This window comes from Talpa occidentalis, unplaced genomic scaffold (assembly GCF_014898055.3).
Source record: "Talpa occidentalis isolate TD23 unplaced genomic scaffold, MPIMG_talOcc4v2.1, whole genome shotgun sequence".
In the NCBI taxonomy this organism is placed as follows: domain Eukaryota; kingdom Metazoa; phylum Chordata; class Mammalia; order Eulipotyphla; family Talpidae; genus Talpa; species Talpa occidentalis.
In genome coordinates, this window is record NW_026555331.1 from 142,807,391 (window position 1) to 142,830,525 (window position 23,135).

The window sequence follows — 23,135 nt, forward strand, 5'->3', positions numbered from 1 at the left end:
ATATAAGTAGGGTGTGTGGAAAATTAAACTTGATAATCTTTTGTCTCTAAATGAAGCACAACACAGAAGTGATGGTATTATTTGGATATATTGTGCCGTGGACTCGTCTGTCTTTTTGGACAAACGTGCTTATGGCGAAATTGGTATTCACATACATCACTGGGGTTATAGTCCTTTCTGGAAGGCAATTTGTCACTGTGTCTCAACAGTCTTTAAAATGAACACATGCTTATTATATGGAAATTCTACCTGCTGAAGATATGTCCTCATAAATAATTGAACATGTGGTATGTCTATGCTGATGTCCTTTGCAACATTACTTATAAGAATATAAGTTTAGAAAAATATTAACTGTTCATCTGTAGAAAATTGTTTGTATTAAAATACATTCGCATAGTTACCAGGTACTTCTACACACAGAGTACTATTGCTGTTGAACATTTTATTTTGCTATTGTGTTAAAGTAGTCTTAAATAATAGGGTCTCCCCAGTGACGGAGCGGGTTGAGCACCATGCTTTGAAGCTGTCCGCAGCCTCCACAGTGCAGGTTCGATTCCCAGCCAGCCAGGGAGAAACCCACATGGCGTGGCCGACCTCTCCTACCTCGCCCACTGCTCCCCTCAGCAGTGTATTTCGGTCCGTCTGCCTGTTCTGCTCCCCTCTTTGTTTCTGGTGAATCCTCTCACCCTCCCACACCTCTGACTGGTACCCCAGTTCTTATATAAATAAATAAATCTTTAAAAAAATACTTGAAAAAAATAAAAATAAAGTAGTCTTAAATAAGATAAATGAAAACAACGCTTTATTAAAATATCTTTATTTATTTATTTATTTATTTTTGTGGGACCCTCGCCAGCGGCCAGGGAACGAAACGGCGCTGCAGAGGCTGCGGGCAGCCTCGCAGCCCAGTGCTTAACCGCTGCGCCACCAGGGGAGGCCCTAAACTGATATCTTTAACATGACCCCATTTTGTTAAAAAAAACACTGTTGACTCATGCATAGGAAAATGTCTGGTAGCACACATCAAACAATCATATTCATATCTGAACGGTGTGATTAGAGAGCTGATTTTTATATTCTCTTTCTTTGTATATTGTTCTGACCAGTTTGAGAAAATAATACATGTATGCTACTTTTAGAATTAAAAATAAAAATAATTCAGTTTTTTTTCAATTTTGAAAAAAAAAAAGCCTGTTGTAGTGCTGTGAAGACTGTTGTGAGACCTAAAAGCTAAGTGACTATGGTCAGCTTTACACACTAAGGGCTGATAGAAAGCGTCTCACAGCTGAAGAATTTCCACAAATAACAAGTCATTTGACATGGACACATTTTCAGATTTTAAAGTATAAAATCAACTGATAAGTTTTTGAGTCAGCAACTGGACATGTTGTGATTCAGAATACCATGAAACCATTTTGGCTCTTTTGTTTTGTTTTTAACTTTGAAAACAATTTTAATATGTTTCTTTATTAGTGGAAAGAAAGGAGCTTTAAGAATCTAGCTCTGGGACCTGTATATCTTAGGCAAGAAGCTACGAATGGAGAATAATTATCAATTGTAAGCTGTAGCGAGAAAGAAGAGTTACAGGGGACTGTGGTGACAGTGCATGGGAGAAGTGGTAAAGGAAATTCTGTGGGGCTACACCTGGGGGCGGGGAGAGAAGCAAACATTGTTTGAAAATGAACAATGATGTAACATATATATTTTTTTAAAAAGACGAAAGAAGAGGGAGCAAAAATGAGCTTGTGGTTCACTCATTTAAGGCAAAGAAAGACTAAGTCTGACCTAGTTGGTGTCAGAACTAGAAGCCAGCAACATCCAGCCAGGAAGCATAAGGGATAGGGAGGAGGAGGAAGAAGCTGTCTCCAATGTTCAACAAGTGAGAAATTAAGGACTTCAAATGAGATTCCATGGAGAATTGTGAGAAGTCCTCTTGGAGCACAGAATGTCCCAGATGAAGATTTTGTGTCTCTTCCTTATCTTGGAAAAGGAAGACCAAGTGACAGCCAAGACCTCATGGCTGATCCAGAGGTATAGAAGAGCAAATTAAGACTTTCTGTTTGATTAGCTCGGGAACCCATTGTTAAGGGTTCATTCTCCTTGCTGTGGTAAAAGCTGTCTACCGAGAAATAAGCCAAAGGATTATTAGGCCGAGAATCTCAAGATTAAAGCCAAACCACTGGGAAGGGCGGTTGACTGCAAACTACAAAGCGATTGAATTGGAAATGAACATTCAAATCTTGTCACTCTGTCACCTCAAATTCAGCAAGTCTAAAATTGAATTCATCTTTCCCCACAAAGCACCTCCTCAACTGAACTTTCCAAATAACATCAAAGTACTACTCTGTGGGATGCCTTACCACAACAGGTCCATGATTTCATTTGATTGTCCACACAAAGACCTCAAACTCAGCTTAACAGGCTAACAAAAGACCAATTCTAGAAATCATGTTTTCTGAGACCTAGCCTAGTCATCTTTTACCTGTATCATACTTCCCTTCCCTGCATATTTGTGGAAATAAATATGTCAGGTACAGAATTACCAAGTGACATTTTAATAAAACTAGCCTTTGAGGATTACACACTAGTATGAAGTCAGATTTTTTGAAGTAGTGAAGAACAAACCAACCAACCTTCGCAGTGGTTAATTTTTTAATAAGATACATAGATTTTAAAAAATTATAACATTTGTATTATTTAAAGCAAAAGGTAACAATAGATGAAGTAAAGGACCCAATCTAAGCCAAAAAAATACCTAGCTAGTAAATCTAACATGAGCAAACCACTCATCATAGCGGGTTTCTATTTTTGATATAAAGTATATGGTTCTACTGTTTTTGTTTTCCTTCATTTGGTAGTTATTTCAGCTTTGTCATTTATGTGAGAATTAATTATAAGCACAAAAGTTGACCTATCTGGATTTCTGTTTGTAGATATATAAGAAACATTGTAATGAAAGCTTTTTAACTCTCCAAAATCAGCCCCATCTCAACCCAGGACCCCAGTCAGCCAGCCAGACCAGCTAGTACTGCCCACGCCCTCTTCACCCTCCATATCTCAATATACTTTACTCCCCCCAAAGTAGCAAAGTTAACCATGCAGGGGCTTTCCTATTGAGTTTGCATGTTTATTTCTCCACCTCCAATTCTTTACCTGGGAATCAGCATTTTAGGAAACATATCTGACATAGTGGCACTATCAGCTCCCTAATAGGTGTTTCTTTCGGTTGAAACTCTGGAAGCCAAATGACATACATGCTCATGAAGTCCTTTATGCCCCGTCTACCTGCCCTGCCCTTCAGCTCTATCTAACACACTCCTGAAGGTTACAGCGATGTACCCAACACATGGGTGATGGGCACCAAAGCCTGCTTCAGAACAAGAGAGGTGCCATCCAGCAATATGCCCTGGCTTTGAAGTCCCCTAGCATTCACTGTAAGGGACACCTTCTTTCTCCCGTGAAAATGAACTGAGAGGGACAAATAAAATCTTGCTTTTGATTTTAATTAGCAAGTTGGGCTTCTTAATGTCAAAGTCCTTCTTTGGTAACTTAGCTTGATTCTTCAACGATCCTTTGACATTATCTACACAAGCCATTCAAACAACATGCTGAATCTTTTTAATCAATGTGTTGGTTGTTTTTGGTTTAGTGGTTTGGATGTCGACTTCTAGATCTTATCTAATGGCAATCAGCTTGGTAAAGACGTTTCAGTAAGCTAATGCGCAGTCTCTGGAGGAAGCCTGTGTTTGTGTGGACTGTGTCAGTTCAAACGTTTTCTGACCACCCCGTGCAGTTCTCTGTGACTACTGGTCTAGTGCTTTTCAGACTCTGCACTTTACAGTTTGAAAACAGGCAGATCAGGTCTTTCAACTAAAGGAACAGAATAGTCCTTTTAGAACTCTGTGCTTCAGTCAGTAGTCATGTTAGGAAGGGACTCAGGACTGACCCAGCCCGGAAACGGATAAAGGGGTTTGGCCGTTGACTCAGGAGTCTCTTTGTGATGTTACAGGATCGCCTACCAGAGGAATGACGATGATGAAGAAGAAGCTGCCAGGGAACGGCGCCGCCGAGCTCGACAGGAAAGGCTGCGGCAGAAGCAAGAAGAAGAATCCTTGGGGCAGGTGACAGACCAGGTGGAGGTTAATGCCCAGAACAGGTACTGGCCTCTTCAGAATGGAGAATTTCTAAGTTGCTTCTCAATCTGTCTGATGAATGGCTGTGCTGGGCAAAGCATTTCCTTCTCCGTCAACTCACTCTCTTTCAAGTCTAACTTGTTTAATTGGTGGCCATTTCAGGCAATTATTCAATTGGATGATCAGTCTGATTTAGACATCAGGCTACCAATACTTCTTTCTCTCCTGTACTCCCTAAGCATACTCCTTTGGAAGGATTTTACTTTATTTTATAAATGAGTAATGTTTTTAATCTATTAAATATTATGGATTGCATCTTTAAATAAGGAGAGCTATTTACATTCATTCTTTAGAGTACTGCTATCTGTTTTGAACTGAAGGTATATCTGCTTAATAGAGTCCCCTGCCCAGAAGCCCAGAATTGCAGATGTCTTATTCTTTTCCCTAATATATAGCCTTGAATCAATATTCTCTAATCATTGTAATAGTCAGCAAGGTGCAAAATTCTATTTAATTTAATGTAATTATTCAAACAAACATGAGTTTGCCATTACATTTTTGCCTGTATAGATCCTGGTAGAAATCAGAAAAGTCAAGAATACTCAATTGGCTCAAATGGTTCAAAGAGGCTTTTATAACAGAAATGGGCTCACACAGCTCATGGTGCTATGGTTAGGGTGTGTCATTGGAATGCCCCAAAGGGTAGAAGAAATGAGGCTATTTGGTGGGTAGAGGAGAGAAATGGAGAAAAATTGATTTTAATTTTAACTCTGGATAAATTAAACATAATATAATATAAACCACCACATAAGATCTTGAGTGTAGCTTATGGTTTGTTTTGTGTATGGCTGACAGTTCCTTTAACTCAGTCTATTTAGAAAATTCTAAAGGGAAGGGTTCTTAATGAGCATATGAGAAGTTTTCTGAGAGCAGACTTGAAAATGCTGGCAGGCAGAATTACTTGAGTGAGGAGACTAATCAGTTAAGTGGAGAAACAGAGATCTTGTCCTTTAGTAAGTAACTTTTAATTAAGAAGGAGTACAGAAAAGAGGTTCCAGGTATGTCCTCTGGGGTTCATGACCTGGCTTTAAATCCCAACTTGACCTTTTACTATGTTTCTTCTGTGAAATTTAAATTCAAATTACACCTTTCTCTTAAATGTGTTGTTAAGCTTAAAGGAGATAATAATACATGGTAAATTCAGTGTCTTGCACAGAATACACACTCTAAATCTGCTTATTAGTGAGTGATCAACAATGACTTGAAAGTTACTAGTGGCCTGCAGTTTTCTTGCTCTTAAAATCTTGCTTGTACTTCTATGTCTCTTCTTTTTTCATATTTTGTTATTATCGAGTATGTCAGGTTGTTGATTGAATACATGTTTTTGTTTTTCTAGTAAAGCGTATTCAGATCTGAGAACACGTACTTTTCCCACTGATGTTAATGACCCAGAGGAAAAATAAATGTTCTTCTAGGGACTAAATTAGTCCCCTAACTAGTCCTTCACTTCTGATGATTGCTGTCATTTATAAATAGGAAAAGATTCAGTGATGCTTGTTAGATTAACTCAAGAGTACTTTACCCTAGCTGGCTCTTTGGAATCTGGGGTTCCTTTTATAAATGATTTGAATTCAGTTGATCCGAATGGCTTATGCATGGACTTTTCCCCTTAAATTTTAAAGTATTTGTATTTTCAGGGAAATGTAATCCTTATATGACTAATTCATAGAGAGAGTGTCCTGCAGCAACAGCTAAAGGTCAAGAAAGTTTAAAATCTGGGCTTCTCTGCCATTTCTTTTTGTTAAATGTGAAATATGTTTTTCTAAAATTAAGTGAACTTGAACTTCAAAAGGGCCAAGTTCAGAATGAACCATGAAATTTGATGGAGTTTCTAAACACTGCAAGGCATCTTCTTCCAACTCCGGTCACAGTCCCTGGGGTCACATGACTGGTGTTTCCTGCCAGTGAGGACCAACACCCTTTGCTTGGGCAGCGTCCAGCATCACACAGTAGTGAGTGAAGGGATGGACCTGGTGCAGTCTGGTGTTTAGAGATTTTCTTTGCTTTTTTATTTTGTTTTTATTTTTGTTTTTGCTTTTTTTGTGGGACCCTCACCGGTGGCCGGGGATTGAACTGGTGCTGCAGAGGCTACGGGCAGCCTCGCAACCCAGCGCTCAACCACTGCGCCACCAGGGGAGGCCCTTTTCTTTGCTTTTTTTATAAACATCTAATTTGGCAGTCCTTTGTCTGCTGTCACAAAGAAGGGCAAGAGACCCTTTACTCATGAAAATCTTGACCAAAGACAAAGATGGTACATATATTTGTAGGGTAATGTCAGTTGCTATAACAACAAACCCCCAAATTTTAGTATTTAAGTGCAATTACTATGAGTTGTTAGTCCAGTGTGGGCATTTCTGATGTGTAGGTAGAAGAGATCAAGCATCTTTCCTCTGGTGACTGTCAGCTCCTGACTCCTTTGGAGTCCTGTGATCCAACCAGCAGCAGAGACAGAGAGGATAGAAAATGACTCCACTTCTCACTGTCAAGACAAAATACTACTCTGTAGAATGCCTTACCACAACAGACCCATGACTTCATTTGATTGTTACACACAAAAACCTAGAACTCAGCTTAATCAAAGGGCTAACAAGAGACTGATTCTAGAAATCATGTTTTCTGAAACCTAGCCTAGTCATCCTTTACCTGTATCATACTACCCTTCCCTCCATATTTGTGGAAATAAATATGTCAGTTACAGAATTACCAAGTGACATGTTAATAAATAAAACTGGCATTTGAGTATTCCTCAGTAGTATGAAGTGATGGACACATCACTTCGGCTCACATCTCGCAGGAAAGTGTCGGTCCTATGGCCCCTTCTAGGTATGAGGAAGAGGAGAAGACAGCAAATATAGTCCTTGCCTGCAATCGCTTCCCAGTGGCTATAGAAGGAGGACTGTGAACCATGGCGACAGTTAGAAGTCCCTACGCAGGGGTCATTGTGAGGACAGCCTCTCCCACTACAGTCACTCCCTCCCTCTCCCAATACTTTGTCTTCCCCCAGTCCAGATCAGGGAGTCCAGATTCTTGGTGTCAAGTGAGACTGCCAAACGATCTCAAGGAATTCACTCATGATGTCAGCTTGGTCCCCATCTCAGCTTGAGCTCCCCAAGAAGCAAGTGCTGAGACAAAGAGTAGAATGCAAGTAGTTGACTTGTAAAGTAATCCAGGAAACACTGACAGGAGACAGGAAGGGCAGGGCAACCAACTAAATATTTCATCATCAAGCAATTTACATGTGGGTATCCGGAGCTCAAGAGCACTGGGGAACCCTAAGATCCAGAATGGCACAGGCACCTTGGAATTACCCAGTTCAAAAGGTGAGGGGACCTGAGGTTTATATATGCTAAAAATGCTCATCTGCACCCCTGAAACTTACATAATGTTATAATGCCCCATTACTTCAATTTAAAAAAAAATTTTTTTTAAAGATTTGTTTATTTTATACAAGCACTGGGTACAGTCAGAAGCACAGGAGGGTGCGAGAATTCACCAGAGCCAGAGCGCGGAACGGAACAGACAAAATGATGAAATACACTGCTGAGGGGAGCAGCAGGCAGCAGGAGAGGTCTGCGCGCCATGTGGGACCCTCGCTGGCGGCCGGGGATCAAACTGGTGCTGCAGAGGCTGCGGGCATCTTCCCAGCCCAGCGCTCAACCGCTGCACCACCAGGGGAGGCCCAATTTAAAAAAATTTTTAATTCATTTTTTTTTAATGCTCATCAATTTTCATCTGAGGGCAGGTCCCAAGGTAGCATGAATACCCAGCACTTTTGGCTTGTAGAGTAGATCCCAGCACCCAGAGGAAGACCAAAGGCAAAGACTCACATAGCTGTGAGTTGAAAGTCTGGTGGACACTTCCCGATATGGTGAGGTCCAAGGGGGGACACAAGGTGTCCACAGGGGCTTGGCCCTGCGGGCAGCTGCTGTCCATTCTGGTGCAGCATGGGGATGAATCCAGCTGGCTGACTAACCAGTAAGCTGTCTCTGGTGTTTCTGCCCTGCAGTGTGGCCAACGAGGAGGTCAAGTCCACCACCACCAATGCTCAGGCAGAGGGCGACGAGGAGGCCGCCTTGCAGGAGCGCCTGGCTCGGCGGGAGGAAAGACGCCAGAAACGCCTGCAGGAAGCCCTGGAGCGCCAGAAGGAGTTTGACCCCACAATAACAGATGCGAGTTTGTCCCTCCCGAGCAGAAGAACACAAAACAACACAGCAGAAAACGAAACCGCTGAGAAGGAGGAAAAGAGAGACGGTCGCCAAGAAAGATATGACATAGAGGAAACAGAAATCATCACCAAGTCCTACCAGAAGAGTGAGTGGAGGGATGGTGAAGCAAAAAAGAAAGAAGAAAAAGAAAAGGAGCAAGAGGAGGACGAGGAGCCCAGGCAGAGGAGCACTGAGGAAAACCAGGTAGAGGCAGTAGGAGAAGAGAAAACAACAGCCAGCCAGGAGGAAGGTGTGGTAATGCCATTGAAAAATGGGCAGATCGGTGCCGAAGAGCCACAAACAGAGGAGGAACAGGGACGGGGCTCAGAGGAGATTGCTGCCGATGAAAAGGAGGAGGAAGAAAGAGCAAAAGCCGAGGCAGAGAGGGTTAGGTTGGAGGCAGAAGAAAGAGAAAGGATGAGAGCTGAGCAAGACCGAAAGATAGCAGAGGAGAAGGCAAGACTAGAAGCCGAAGAGAAAGCGGCAGCCCAGGAGAGAGAAAGAAGGGAGGCGGAGGAGAGGGCCAGGATTAAGGAGGAGGAGAGGAGGGCAGCAGAGGCCAGGGAGAGGGCAAAGGCAGAGGAAGAAGAGAAAGCTAAGCTAGAAGAGCAAAGACGACAGAAGGAGCTAGCAGAGAAAAGAAGTAAAATGCAAGAGAAAAAGATAAATGGGGAGAAGGTGGATGAGAAAATAGAAGGGAGATGGGTAAATGAAAACAAAGTACAAGAAGATAAACCGCAGGCAGCTGTGCAAAAGAAACAGGTACAGTAAACATTTTGCACCAAATGTGTGATGCCTGTGACTTACGAGAAATGTAATGCACATCAAATTTGCGACTGAAGCCACATTCCCCGAGCCCCACCTGCTTGGTCATTTAGCAAGGGATTCATTTTTTCAAGCCATAGCAATCTGCAAGCGTGAAGCAGCCAAGGGATGGCTAAATACTCAATCAACCAAATTTACTGGGATAACCAGAGAGAAATGAATTGCTTTGCGCTTGGTTGTTATGAAAGCCAGAAAAATGAATTCACCCCAGGATGATAAATGTGGTGGCACTGTGTTGACTTAGGATTCTGCACCTGCATCTAAACTCATTCCTTTTAACAACTTACCTCTAGCCCCGGGGCTACATGAGGCAAGAGCACTGTGGCGCCTCACCTTTTCCAGGTGTTGGGAATTGAATACAAGTTTAGAAAAGTTGGGGTGGGAAATTGATACAAAGAATCCTGATCAGAAATATCAACCTCTTAAAATTAAATTGTAAGAAAGGAGCCAGTTTGGACCTTAATTTAAAAGAAAATTTACCTGATTTGCCATCATGTAGCCCTGAGCTCAATGTAGACTTGCAGAAAGCCATTCATATAGAGAGCATCGATTTATGACTGGTCATTAAGAGCATACATTTTGCTCCTTTTACCACCCAAATGACACAAATAAATTCAGGTGGCACAAGGAAGGGTGGAATGTGGGGTGGGAAGGTGCGGTGTTTGTAAATTAAGAAAGTTTTTTTTTTTTCTGTCTGCAAGCCTACATTAAAAGCTCTCTATCTAAGCACCACCTCCCCAGGGGAAGCAAAAGAAAAATGAGATGCTTGCCTGTTCAGCTTTGCAGAGAAAACTCGCTGCTGTCACTAAGCCTGCATTGCCCTGAAGCTGTCTTTCACTCCTGCTTCTTCCAAGGGGTTCATGAGCACAGCTCCAGTTGAGAAGAGCAGGAATAGAATGCAGCAACCCACACATGGGGTTTGTCAGCATGCTCAAGGAGCACCAGGTCACGCTAGATTTCAGTGAGCACCAGGGCAGGCCCATGAGAACAAAACCAGTGGGTGGAAAGAAAACACCCCACATGGCTTTTGAGAACCACTGGCCCCAGGGGCAATGTGAGCACTGAGAAAGCAGAGAAGTCACCCCATACCGCACGCAGAATGATCTGAGCACCCCATCACTCTGGTAAGCTAGAAAGGGCTTCTTTGAAATGAGTGACCTTACCATTCTTGAAAATAAAAAGGAAGAAGAAAAAGGGACTAAAGTGCAAGTTAAAAGAGAAAAGTCCCAAGAAGATAAGCCTGCCTTCAAAAACAAAGAGGTAAATATTATTGAGAAATAAGCTCCCCAGAGCACCACAGAGGGCATGTTCCCTGACATCGGGGTCCGATGGTCTCAAAATGGGAGCCTCTGATCCAGTGTTTTTCAAGCATTGACTCGTTGATGGGTAGAATCAACCAGAGCGTCTCAAAATGTGTCCATCAGCATTTTCAAAAATGAAAGAGGATAACATACCTTGAAGGGTGCTGTACATAGTAAGTATGGCCCCATGGTGTCAATCACCTTCCTTATTATGAGGCGCAGTCCAAAAAGTTTGGCAAACCCCACTCTGATCCATCTTTCCTGCCCTCTCCTCTTCTCCATGCTGATTTTTATTCCTTGAGCCAACTTCCTTTCATTTCAACCATGAAATATTTCCAACTGGCTTTGATTAATGATTGAACTTTTCAAAGGCAAAACACCCCCCACATATCTCAGTAGAAAATTGGATGAGCTGAAGATGATATTTGGTTTCCTAAAGAAAAGTTTGGCAAAATGTTCTGCATTGCATTTCTGAGGCACACACAGGAGCTGGTGGCAGGGTGTTTGACTGCAGGTAAGTAACCGAGGCACAGGCGTGGCAGGGACGATGTCACAGCCACACCTTCAAAGAGCCACCTCGGTCAAAATGCTTGTTTTAACTATGGGCTCTGTGCGTCCCAGGTCATCCTGTACATTGTGACAATGTTCAAAATATTTGAACTCGGTCAGGCTAAGTTATCAAAGATGAGAAGACTTGAATTACTGGAATTGTAGCTTTTGAGTGCAGCTCAGATAAATGCCATAGTTCTCTACCCTCGTGGCATATAACTAGAAGCAGAAAATCCTTATTTAGGAAATAGTCCACCAGATTAAGTAGGGAGATGGCTATTTTCTTAAACATTTTTTCCTAAAGATTGATGTAAAAAAACAATAGTCCCTTGTTTGTGTGATAGATTCCTCTGTTTCTAACAGGATTTGGCCCCTCTGGCTAGCTGTATGCCTGAAGTCAGCCTGAAGTCAGATTTTATATGATGTGGCCATATTAAACAACACCCTCTCCCCACCCCCCCCCCATTTTTGTTTAAAAAAAAAGGCCTTTCCTCTCCAGTAACTCTGCAGGATCTGTCAACCACAAGTCAACACAAACATCATGTGAGTCTTCTCACCTGAGCCTTAAAGAAAACATTTCTGGAAGCTACTCCAATCCCTTACAAAAGCCTTCTTTCTCCACTGCAGTTTAACTCTGTGGCAACAGATTCCACTTTCCTTTTTCTCCTGTCCAACTGGAAAATACCTCTTTTTAGTCCTTGACCCCGGAGTTCTGAAACCACCCCACTCCCAACCTCTAGTGGAAAAACAGTTTCCAGTATAGTTATTCATATAATTTTGAAATCAATATTCACGTCCTGTAAGCCAAGCTTCCCAGATGTTAGTCACATGGAAATCACCTGGAAACTCATAAAATGCAGCCTGTGACTCGGTGGGCCTGGGGTGGAGCCCCAGCTCCCCTGTGTGGCCTCTGGGCCTGCCTTTCAGTAGCAGGGACAGCCATGTGACAGAAGTGTGACCCAGAAAAGGAACTGAGACTCTGACCTAATAAAAGTGCATAAGCCTAGTTCTTGTCATTCCTCTGGAATCAAATAAACAAATCTGTATGTTTGTAAATATTCAAATACAGTATAAACAATACAATTAAATAATCCCACAATGCAAAGCAACAACTGCATAATAATGCAAGTAATAAAAAGAACATACAATACAGAGACTGACTCCTAAGTCCTCTTCGACTTGCTCTCTTTGGCTTTTTGAGGGCCTCTCTGGCACCAGGATAGGTCATTTGAAATCCCACCCCCCTTCCCCAAACAACAATGAGTTGTCCACTGGATGTCCCCAAATTCTATTTATCCAAACGGGCAGGTTTGGCCAGACTCCTCCGCATAGTAGGCCAACATTATCACATAGGAAGCACATCCACTGTTTCAGGACACTTGGCTACCTACTCATCCATCAGCACCAATTTTCTTCATGATTCCATGGTGACATTCCAGTTCTCCTGACCTAGAAGATCTCTAATGCTTTTCTCAAGAATCACATGAGCTTAGGTAAAATCTGCTCTAGAATCCAATCCACTATGTCACTGTGTTGCTTAAAATATAAAGGAAAGACATGGTGGATTACTCTATTGATTTTCCAGAAAGAGAAAATAATTTTCACTTAAACTCAAATTATCATTAACTCATTGGAAATTTTTCTCAGAAAGTTTTCCAAAGAGAATGGAATCATGCCATCTACCATAACCTTTGCCCATAAAGGCAGAACTTTTAAAAAGTTGACAGGAGGAGGGATGAGAAAATTCTTCTGTTATTTATCTATTGATTTACAAATCTATTTTGTGAACACTGTTGACAGTAAATCAGATCATGCGCTTTGGGAGAATGGAAATATCTCTGAGTCTACAATAGGAGAAAGAGTTCAAGGGAATTTCTCTTTGAATAGGGCTCCACACTCCTGAGGTTTGACTCAGAATTTGCCTCAAGGGCTCCGTGAAAGGGGATACCCTCACACCCAAATTTGTATCCCCAGATACTTGCTAACCAGCATATAAAGTCCAGTGCACAGTTTCAGGGGGCTCTGTCCAACACTGACAGGCTGAGATGAGACCCTGCCTGCTCCTGTCTGCCCAACGAGTCCTGATTCCTCACTGGACCAGGACAGCCGCCAAGGAGCCACATTAAAGCTGTAGGACAGGCTTGGAGCCTCCGTCTCTTCTCTGTAACCTCTCAGACAAATCAGGAGCCAAGATTGAAATGACAGAATGAATGATTAGGAAGGGATCATCTAATCCATTTTCCTCTTTTTCTGAACATCCCAGGGGACTTAGGTGACTTACTCAAAGTATATCATTTGCTGACAGCACTGAAACTAAATAAAACTCAGGTTTTCTGGCTTCTAGGCAAAACTCTTAGAAAAAATAGCCAAACTAGAGCCCCCCTCTTCAGCATGTTCCAGGGATAGTTTAGGTCTGTACTCCTTGGAGAAAGATCAGTCTTGCCTAATTAGGGCAACATAGTAGGGAGTAATTTGTAGTAATTTAATCCAGTGAAATCCAAAGAAGGCAACCAGGAAATGAGTTCTCAGTAAAAAGCATCAGTAATAGCAAAAGAAAAGGACATACAGTCAGCTTACTGAAATAGACACTTTAGGAGTGGATGTTCAGATGGTGCCTAAAGAAGAGTTGAAAAGAGGTGAGTGGTCAGGTAGGGGGATACTCTCCTGGACAGCTCTTGAAGGAAGCCCTAAATTCTCAAGCCCCCCGCCACCCTCCCTAAGTGTCTTAGAACCTTAGTGCTTTGTCACTTTTTATCAAAAAAAACCAATGACCCTCACCTGTTTTCACTCACCTTTTACGAATGGGTGAGATGATACAGGTGAAATAACTTGCATCCTTTTTTACCCCCCAAAAAAACTATGTAAATTCAGTTTGATAAAATGTCTCATTTACTGTAAGTAATTTGTAATACAAACCCACAAGATATTAAGTGAACACCTGCTCTCCTTGTATTGTCTTCCTCTGCCTCCCACCACAATCACAAAATCACTTCCAGAGACTAAATTATCACCCGTCATGGAAGTCAAGGTAAAGCTTGGAATGTTTCCCTATTCCTTTCTAATGATAGTGGTTCAGGTGACTATAGACACGGTCCCACAGGCCTCTGAGTCGTCCTCCCAAAGGAAGGGTTATAATGCCTTCTACCCTTGGGACACTACTTATTTGTGTAAAATGCAGGAGTGGTCTCTGACATCTGCTTAAACTGGCTTGGCAGATCTGGTTCACTGGTTAGGTTTCCTTTTCTTTCCTCTCAATGCATTTGTGTCCTTTTCAAAGAGGCATTCTCTCCCCTACCCAAGAAGAAACCTGTCCAGCCAAGCAATCTGGCCATGCTCCATCAAGGTCACATGAACAATCACTCTTCCCAGCAGGAACTGCAGACTGCCACTTTTACGTGACATTCCCAGAACATAATCATTTCCAAGCAATACCACCTCCATTGCACTGGAAAATAAAGCTCCAGTGAAATCGGGGATGATTTTGACTTCCTAAAATTGTGGTTAGGTCTCTGCAGAAAGCCTGGAAGACCAGAGCTCACGATCTAAGATATTCTTCTGATTCTATCTTTAACAGATCGTCTTCTAGTGGTTCATTTTACTTCTGAGCTTTCTGGATTCCTAAGAACTTGGGGGCCTTATTTGGTAATAGGACCAAAACCTAATAAGATTTTTAAATCATTATGTTTCTTCCCGATATTGGTCAGATCAAAGATGAGAAAATGAAAAAGGACAAGGGGACCAAAGAAGAAGTTAAGAGCTTCCTGGATGGAAAGAAGGGATTTACAGAAGTGAAGTCTCAGAATGGAGAATTCATGACTCACAAACTCAAGCACACGGAGAATACTTTCAGGTGAGAAGTAATGACAGGTTAACAGTGACTGTGTTCCCATGGTGGGGGAGGGGTTGGGTGAGACCAGTGTTCTCTCCTGTGCCTTCAGAGAGAAACATACTAAACAGGCAACATGTTTCTGCTGTGAGGTCACTGGCTATTGTCTTAGAAAAACTCAGTCAGCAGGTCAGGCTATCAATCACTAACAGAAGTCAGCCGTCATTGCCAGGACAACGTTCAATCTGCTTTTTCCATTACTTCGCAAGTAGATCATGCTTGGCATCCATGTTTTTCCTCCCTGACCTAATACACTCATGGAGCATCAGTTTATGAGGAAACAGTATGATAGGGGTCAATATTAGGGAGTCATTCTCTGTAGGGTCCAGCCAACTTCTTAAGAGACACTTCCTAATACATTGTCAAGAATGTATTTTCTAAAGGTTGCAAATAAATGTTGCATAAAACTAAGATTATTCTGTCACCTAATACTTGGGAATCACTAGGTTGAACTTAGTTCACCAGCTCTCTCTTGGGCAAGCTCTGAGAGTCTGAATGTTAAGTTACATTAGGAATTTTTCAGGGGGAGGCAGAGGGTGTGGAACTAAAGTGTCTTTTAATACAGTTTGGGAAAATCCCTTGCATAGCTTCAGCTGCCCCTTCTCTCCCCACTTCATCCCCCACTTAGCAGAAAATCTGAGCAATTGATTTCAGGACATAACTAGTATATGCAGGTAAATCCTCACTTTACACATATTGAACGCAGAAAGTTACCACCAATTTCGGTAGGACTCAACTTACAGAAGCTGGCACAGACACCTGGCTACATGATCCTCTGTGCCCTATCTTACACACTCCCCCCAACCCCTGGTGCCAAATTCCACTGTTAATGTCAGTGGCTGCTCTGCCACATATTGTAGAAAAGAGTCTTGGGTCCCTCAAACCTGGATCCTCCTGGGGTTACTCTTTGGCAACAGCCTTGGCTATAGACTGTTTTTCTGAACACTTCAAATAAGAAAGTCCCCAAGCAAGTGCTGTCCAGAAGTTGGACACACTCCTTATACCAAAGTCTTTGTAGCCTTCAGAAATTAGCACAGTTTCTAGGGAAGGACATTTCTACCTTCTCTAAGATGCTAAGATGTTAAGTAATTATAGTTGCCCCCAAAGAATTTTTCTATATAAAAATTTGAGCAGAAACCTATATTTATCCAAAACAGAGCCTAAAGTATGTGGAAGGAAAAGTATGCCTAAAAGACCTAAATTGATTGTGAAGGAATGTGAAGCGCAGTGTCTATAGATGATACTCAGGACTGGCAAGAAAGTAGATATGGAAATAAAGGGTTTATTAGGAATTTATAGAAAAATCTAGACATCTATTGGAGTCCGGCTGGCAAGCTGACTCCAGAGCTTGCTAAAGTGCCAGTAAGGTAATATTTTAATTCCTAAAACAGTATCAGATTCATGGAAAGTGTTCAATGAATTATTGCCTAATAATACTTTTTGCTTTATTATTTGATAGTTTCAAATGTGCTTTGTGGGTAGGAATGTACATTTTTGTTAAGAGAAATGATGTTCAACAAAATCTCTCTGTAAATAGAAGTTTGGTTAACAATTAGCAAACTTGCCAGCCAGCTTCAGTCAAAGCACAAATTAGTAATTAATTTGTCCGTTGTAGAGAAATCCAGAAAGCTGGTGACTTCAAAGAAAGTCACCAAGGATGGCAGTAGCTTGACCACTAAAAACACTTCACTGTGACTCTTGATTTTTTTCATCTTTGGGCAGAAAAATATGACAGAAACAAGCCACCACCCTACTATTAGCTTGTTTCACTGCCACCCTCTTAGTTTTAGTTTCAATTAGAACTTGTTGCAGATAAAAGCAGAAAAGTCTGGTTTTGCTCCATGTAGTTAGGAATTGAGGAGCTGGGAAGGGAATGAGAGCCTCTATTTAGATTAGCCTAACTGAAAACAAGTTGTGAAAGATCTGATTTCATCTTGACTTACATCTAAAGAAGCCAAGAATGGGGGTGGGGGAGGGAAGGGAGAAATTTCTGGAAGAAATTCCCATATCAATGGCACCCTAATGACCAGGTCATGCCAGCACATCAGAGCAAAAGTGAAGTGGACAAAATTCTTGCTCCTGTTTTTGAGTGTGTAGTTCCCTGTGTTGGATTTGTCCCTTTTGATAGTCCATTTTTTTTTTGACTAGATTGTTTTCTCTGAAACATAACATAAAAATCTCAATTTAATGAGTGAGTTGTAGAAAAAGCAGATTATACCAAAGCTTTCACAGAGAGATTAAAGTGAGAATTTATTTTGCTCTCTGTTCGTCTTTTTAACAAGGGAATTGGTTTTGTCTGAATATAAGAAAAAATATACTCATTATAAAACATTTAGAAAATGATGTATAAAAATAAGTACTCGCCACAAAAACCACCAGTCAGTTTTTTCCAGGTATTTTCTGTGTGCATACATTCAAATTAGACACAGACACACACACACACACACACACAGTATGTGTAGGTATGAGTATAACTATATATTTTAATTTATTCTTGTATTTTGCATGACAGTGTATCATATTTCTATACCAATGTATACACGCCTACACTTAATGATATCTGCCAGATACATGTTTTATAATTTATTTAACCAGTCCCTAAGAATGGGCATTTTATTTTTCCAAAATGAAGACTGAGCGACACCTAGTGGAATTCAGAGAAGATTCTATAGCCATGTTTTCCAGTCCAACTTTATATGATGGACAGCAAATTCCTCTCTATTTTTAATTTTTTTTAAGATTTATTTATTTATGCATACAAGAACTGGGGTGTAAGCCACAGGTGCAGGGGTGAGAGGATTCACCAGAGAGGAGTGGGAAGCAGAACAGGTGGGTCTACTGAAATACACTGCTGAGGGGAGCAGCAGGCGAGGCAGGAGAGGTCTGCTGTGCCATGTGGGTAGCTCCCTGGCCGGGCCTCGAACTCGTGCTTCAGTGGCTGGCAATAGCTTGATAGTGCTGTGTCTTTAACCCCTTTGCCACAAGGGAGGCCCCAAACTCCTCTCCAAAGAGGGAATGAACTAAGGAAGGAGATTTTCCCTTTGGAGTCACAAGCGTATGGACTTATAACACCATGAAAGAACAACATCAAGTTTTAAGGGATCCTCTAACCTTGTTTGAGTTCAAATTTTGAAAGTTCATGTTAAATGTGAAAACCTAGAATAATATTTAAATTTTTTAACTTCAGCTCTTGGAAAGAAATACATTTTCCATCACATCTACATACATATTTACAACTGAAACAAGAGTTAGAGGCGGGAAACATCCCTCACAAACCTCTAATACTCAAGCTTTGAGGTGATGAAAAGTAGGGAGTCCTTTAGATGCCTTCCACAAGGGCATGATACAGTATTTTTCTTTTTGTAGCTGGTTTATTTCATTGAGCATAATGTTTTCAAGTTTCATCCTGTTGTAGCAGGTGACAGGATCCCCTTCCATTTTAAAGGTTGAATAATATACCATTGTGTGGCTACAGGACATGTTGTTTGTCCATTCATTCATCCACTAAAGGGATTTGGGTTGCTCTCACTGTTATAGGACAGCCCCGCTATTGAACGGGTTCCTGGCTGTGGGTCCTCACCCGCGCACTTAAAAGGGACTTACTAATACTCCACTACAGGCACACACAAAAGGTTCATAAAAGGTTTATTTACAAGGGAAAAGGAAATAAGGAAAATGGACAACTCAGGGAGAAAATAGGGAAATAAGGTCTTTAATGCGTCCTACCCGATCCGACGACCTGGAAACCCAAGGGCACTCTCAGAGCTGGCCAGACGCTGCGAGCTGGCGGAGAGCCAAAATGGGGGACCCCCAAAGCCCAGTGTCTGGCTTTATACCAACCTGGCTGCTTAACCCCACCCTCAGGTCCCAGCCATTTTCCCTTCGGTGGGGATGGGATTTGGAGTTCCCAGTGTCTTTGGCTTTGGCCTGGGGTGGGGGTGGAGTCCACAAAGCCTGTATGGAATTAGCTTTAGGACAGCCTTTCCCCCTAACATCACCTCTTGACTATGGTGAATAACTATGCCTTGAACATGAGTGTGCAGATATCTCTCCAAGACTATGCTTTCAATTCCTGTGAATATTCACCCAGTAGTGGGGTTCAGGAGCTTTTATGGTAATTGCATTTTTAGTTGTTTGGGAACCTCTGTATTATTTTCCACACTGGTTGCACCATCTCACCGGCCCGCTGACATTGCAGCTTTGCCCCCATTGCACAGTTGAGGAAACCACGGGTAAGTGGCAGAGAGGGGCTCAGATTCCAGGGGGACCCCTTGCTCTGGAGTGAGCGCCCCTGTCTAGCCCTCCGGGCTGGAATGCAAAGCCCACGCCCCTGGAGGAGGCTGCAGGCCGGCGTCTGTAAATCCTTTGCGTTGCCCCGCAGCCGCCCGGGAGGGAAGGCCAGCGAGGCCAAGGAGGCCGAGGAAGCCGGCAAGCGGCTGGAGGAGCTGCGCCGCCGCCGAGGGGAAACCGAGAGCGAAGAATTCGAGAAACTGAAACAGAAGCAGCAGGAGGCAGCCTTGGAGCTGGAGGAGCTGAAGAAGAAGCGGGAGGAGCGAAGGAAGGTCCTGGAGGAGGAGGAACAGAAGAGAAAGCAGGAGGAAGCGGAGCGAAAAGTCCGAGAGGAGGTGAGGAGGGTGCAGCGGGGTGGTGGGGTTTGGGGGGCTGGGGGACTTGGCCGGGATGCCTGCCTCGGTCTCCCTCCAGACCCAATCACCTCCCAAAGGTCGCTCTGCCAAATATTATCCCCCATTTTTTAAATTAATATTTATTTTATTTATGCACACAAGAACTGGGGTGCAGGGGCGAGAGGATTCACCAGAGACAGAGTGGGGAGCAGAACAGGCAGAATGACTGAAATCCACTGCTGAGGGGAGCAGCTGGGGAGACAGGAGAGGTCTGCTGTGCCATGTGGGTTGCTCCCTGGCCAGGGATCATGCTGCAGTGGGTGGTGATAGCGTCATAGTGCTGAGACTTTAATGCCTGCACCACCAGGGAGGCCCCAAATAATATCCCTTTGATTGTCTAATATTATTACTTGGGGGAGGGGAGGAGTGGATTTCAACATATGAATCTGAGGGGGTCACAAACATCCAGAAGGTAACCAACAGGATCCCTCTTCAAGACTCACCAACGAAAATCCAATCCCTGCTTGAGGGCATTTAGTCTCCAACTAGCTTGAACAGTCAAAAGACTACATACATATCCCGAAAAATCATCCCTACAGGGTGAGCAGTTGGATAGGAGCGCTGAATTTTTTGCCTGAGAGCGAAGACAAGGGAGAATGTTCTAGGTCAGGAATGGAGGCCCAGGTGGGCTCATAGACAGACTGTCAACACCTGTGAGCTCACACTACAGCACCTCAGGTTTGTCAAACCATCTAAAAGGATCTGCCCTGTTAAGGTGGGGACAACCATAAAATCATCTCTTGTACAATTTGGCCAATAGAGTCTCATCAATTTATATAAGTTGCACAGAAGTTACTTCCCTCATGGCACAGGGGGTTAAACACAACACTGTGAAGCTGTCCGCAGCCTCTGCAGCACGAGTTCGATCCCCGGCTGGCCAGGGAGCTACCCACGTGGCACGGCAGACCTCTCCTGTCTCGCCTGCTGCTCCCCTCAGCAGTGTATTTCAGTCAGTCTGCCTGTTCTGTTCCTACTCTCTCTCTGGTGAATCCTCTCACCCCCTGCACCTCTGGGGCCTATACCCCAGTTCTTGTATGCATAAATAGATAAAAATAAAATCTTTAAAAAACAAAAAAAGAAACTGAGGCATGAGCAGGTAAGTCACGTGACCAAGAAGGCACAGTGGGGACTGGCAACACCTGAACAATTGCCTCGTGAGCTCAGACTCACCTCTGGTGACTGCCCTTGAGGATGGGCCAGTGTCTTTCCTTGTGCTTCTAGCTGATGCTGACGTCCTTGTTATTTGTTCTTTCTCTGTTAGGAAGAGAAGAGAAGGCTAAAGGAAGAGATTGAAAGGCGAAGAGCAGAAGCTGCTGAGAAACGCCAAAAGATGCCAGAAGATAGCTTATCAGATGACAAGAAACCATTCAAATGTTTCACTCCTAAAGGTTCATCTCTCAAGGTATCTCCTCTGATAATGCCGGTATTAAAATATAATAGAAACTTGGGTTAACACCTTATGTAGTTACAGGTTATTCAAGTATTCACTTACCTGTTTGCTGCCTCTTTCAGCCATTCCATAGCTTCTGTTTTCAGCAGTGGAGAGAACTGGAGCAATTTGTACCTGAAATGTGTAGGCATATATTTAAATGACATTGCGTGACATTGGGAAATACTAGATTTCTCTTTGAGAAATTGAAAATGGAAGTATTTGAAATGTATTAAATGGGCAAATCAATTATTTTTGCTGCTTTTCATGCTAACTGTTCATTTTTCTTTTTGTTATTATTAAAAAAAACAGGGCAGCCAGAGTGGTAGGGGTCAAATGGTAAAGTTGTTTTCACGTGACCTGGACAGGCTCCTTTGCCAGGAAGGGTGTGGTCCTCCTCCTGCCTGCAGGGAGCACAGCTCCTGGGGTATATAAGACATAGGTGCTGCTGGAGAGGAGAAAAAGAGCAGGAGGGAGTTGCCAGGGAGAAGATGAAAGGCTGAAATGCAGGGGAAAGAGAGCAGAAGATTCAAGAAAGACTAACCCATCTGCCATTATTTTCAAATCTATATTTTGCTTTGCAGGCTAACACTCCTTAAAGATGCTCAATAAATATTGGGGGTTTAGCATCACAGATAGGGTCCAGCTGGCTAGGCACATGCATGTGGGTCTCTTTAAATGTGTGTACAGTCTCATCATGTGACATACTAAGAGGACAAAAAGCCAGTTACTTTTGCTCTGCTTTTAGGGCTCAATTTCATATTCTGCAATGGAATTCCTACTCTTGGCATTGAAATGTTTGTAAATGGTCATAGGTTCACACTATAGAATGCCAGTGCAGGAAATACATTTGATATTTCATCTCTAAGTATTATCAACCACTTTCATTTGTAGATTTCTCATGGCTGCTATTCCTTGTCTGGGAAACCCTGAACTTAGCTTCTCATAGTCAAATTAGATTGGCAGTGAATGTGTGTTCTTACACAATACAAGCAAAAGATAAATTTTAAGTAAATTTAAATTTTGCTTTTATTATTATTGTTTTCATATATTGGAGTGAAAGGGGAGTGAAGTAAAGAGTGTCAATTTTCTAAAAATTATATCACACACACCCCCTTCCCCAGGTTTTATCAGAGCAACACTGCCACCTCTTGGTCTTCAAAAGAGCCAATTTCCCTCCTTAAATTCCTTATACAGAACATTTAATTTGCAAGTTCATGTACGTTGTTGCATTGCCCAAAGTCACTAGGTTAAGGAAGTTACCAAGAAGAATGCATCAATATTGGGCCTCCCCTGGTGGTGCAGGCAGTTGAGTGCAGTGCTGTGAAGCTGTCCGCAGCCTCTGCAGTGCTGGTTCAATGCCGGCCTGCGAGGATCCCACATGGCGCCGCAGACTCTCCTGTCGCGCCCGCTGCTCCCCTCAGCAGTGTATTTTGTCAGTCTGCCTGTTCTACTCCCTGCTCTGTCTCTGGTGAATCCTCTCGCCCTCCAGCACATCTGGCCTGTATCCCGGTTCTTGTATAAATAAATAAATCTTTAAAAAAAAGCTGTGCCCCAATTTCACTCCATCCCTAACCCCATCATTTACATGCAGGGCAAACCAACGATTTATTGTTGGCAAATCAAATTCAGTATTAGCTATCACATTAGGAAATTCGGCTAAGATGTAAGTGAGTAGTTCACAGTTGTTGGCTGTCTTATTTGATCCTATTACATATCAAATATATAGTTAAAACAATGTGGAAATTTTTTGTTAATCAAATAGTATGGTACCTCTGTATGCATATAGACATGTCCTAAAGCTAACAACATGTGTTTTTAAAAAACTTATTGTTACAGCCTTGAAATATAATTTATTTTGCCTCTGATTTATACTGTATCAGAGACAGTATATTATTCCATCTGTCTAATCTTTATCTCCAGTACTTCATATTTCTCCACATACTTCCTCTGCCCTCTGGCAATCCTGTGTCACCTCCTGAATCTCATTATCACTAGAGATTTTACAAAGTTTTCTCCTCCAGCAAAGCATCAGTGCCTGACACCCAGATACCCTGACACA

At 42.5% G+C, this 23,135-nt stretch overlaps 1 protein-coding gene across 7 annotated transcripts in view; it reads left to right on the forward strand.

Annotated features, from left to right (window-relative positions):
- CALD1 (caldesmon 1) overlaps positions 1–23,135 on the forward strand; it is a 170,521-nt gene that overhangs the window by 134,512 nt on the left and 12,874 nt on the right. For 4 of the 7 annotated variants that reach the window (XM_054692688.1, XM_037513589.2, XM_054692690.1 and 1 more), the window contains 6 exons: positions 4,010–4,156; positions 8,200–9,160; positions 10,406–10,483; positions 14,778–14,923; positions 19,341–19,584; positions 20,906–21,046. In XM_054692688.1, coding sequence (XP_054548663.1) covers positions 4,010–4,156; positions 8,200–9,160; positions 10,406–10,483; positions 14,778–14,923; positions 19,341–19,584; positions 20,906–21,046 — 1,717 coding nt within the window. The remainder of the gene's footprint in view (positions 1–4,009; positions 4,157–8,199; positions 9,161–10,405; positions 10,484–14,777; positions 14,924–19,340; positions 19,585–20,905; positions 21,047–23,135) is intronic. The other 3 variants (XM_037513565.2, XM_037513547.2, XM_037513555.2) reach the window with 1 other exon arrangement.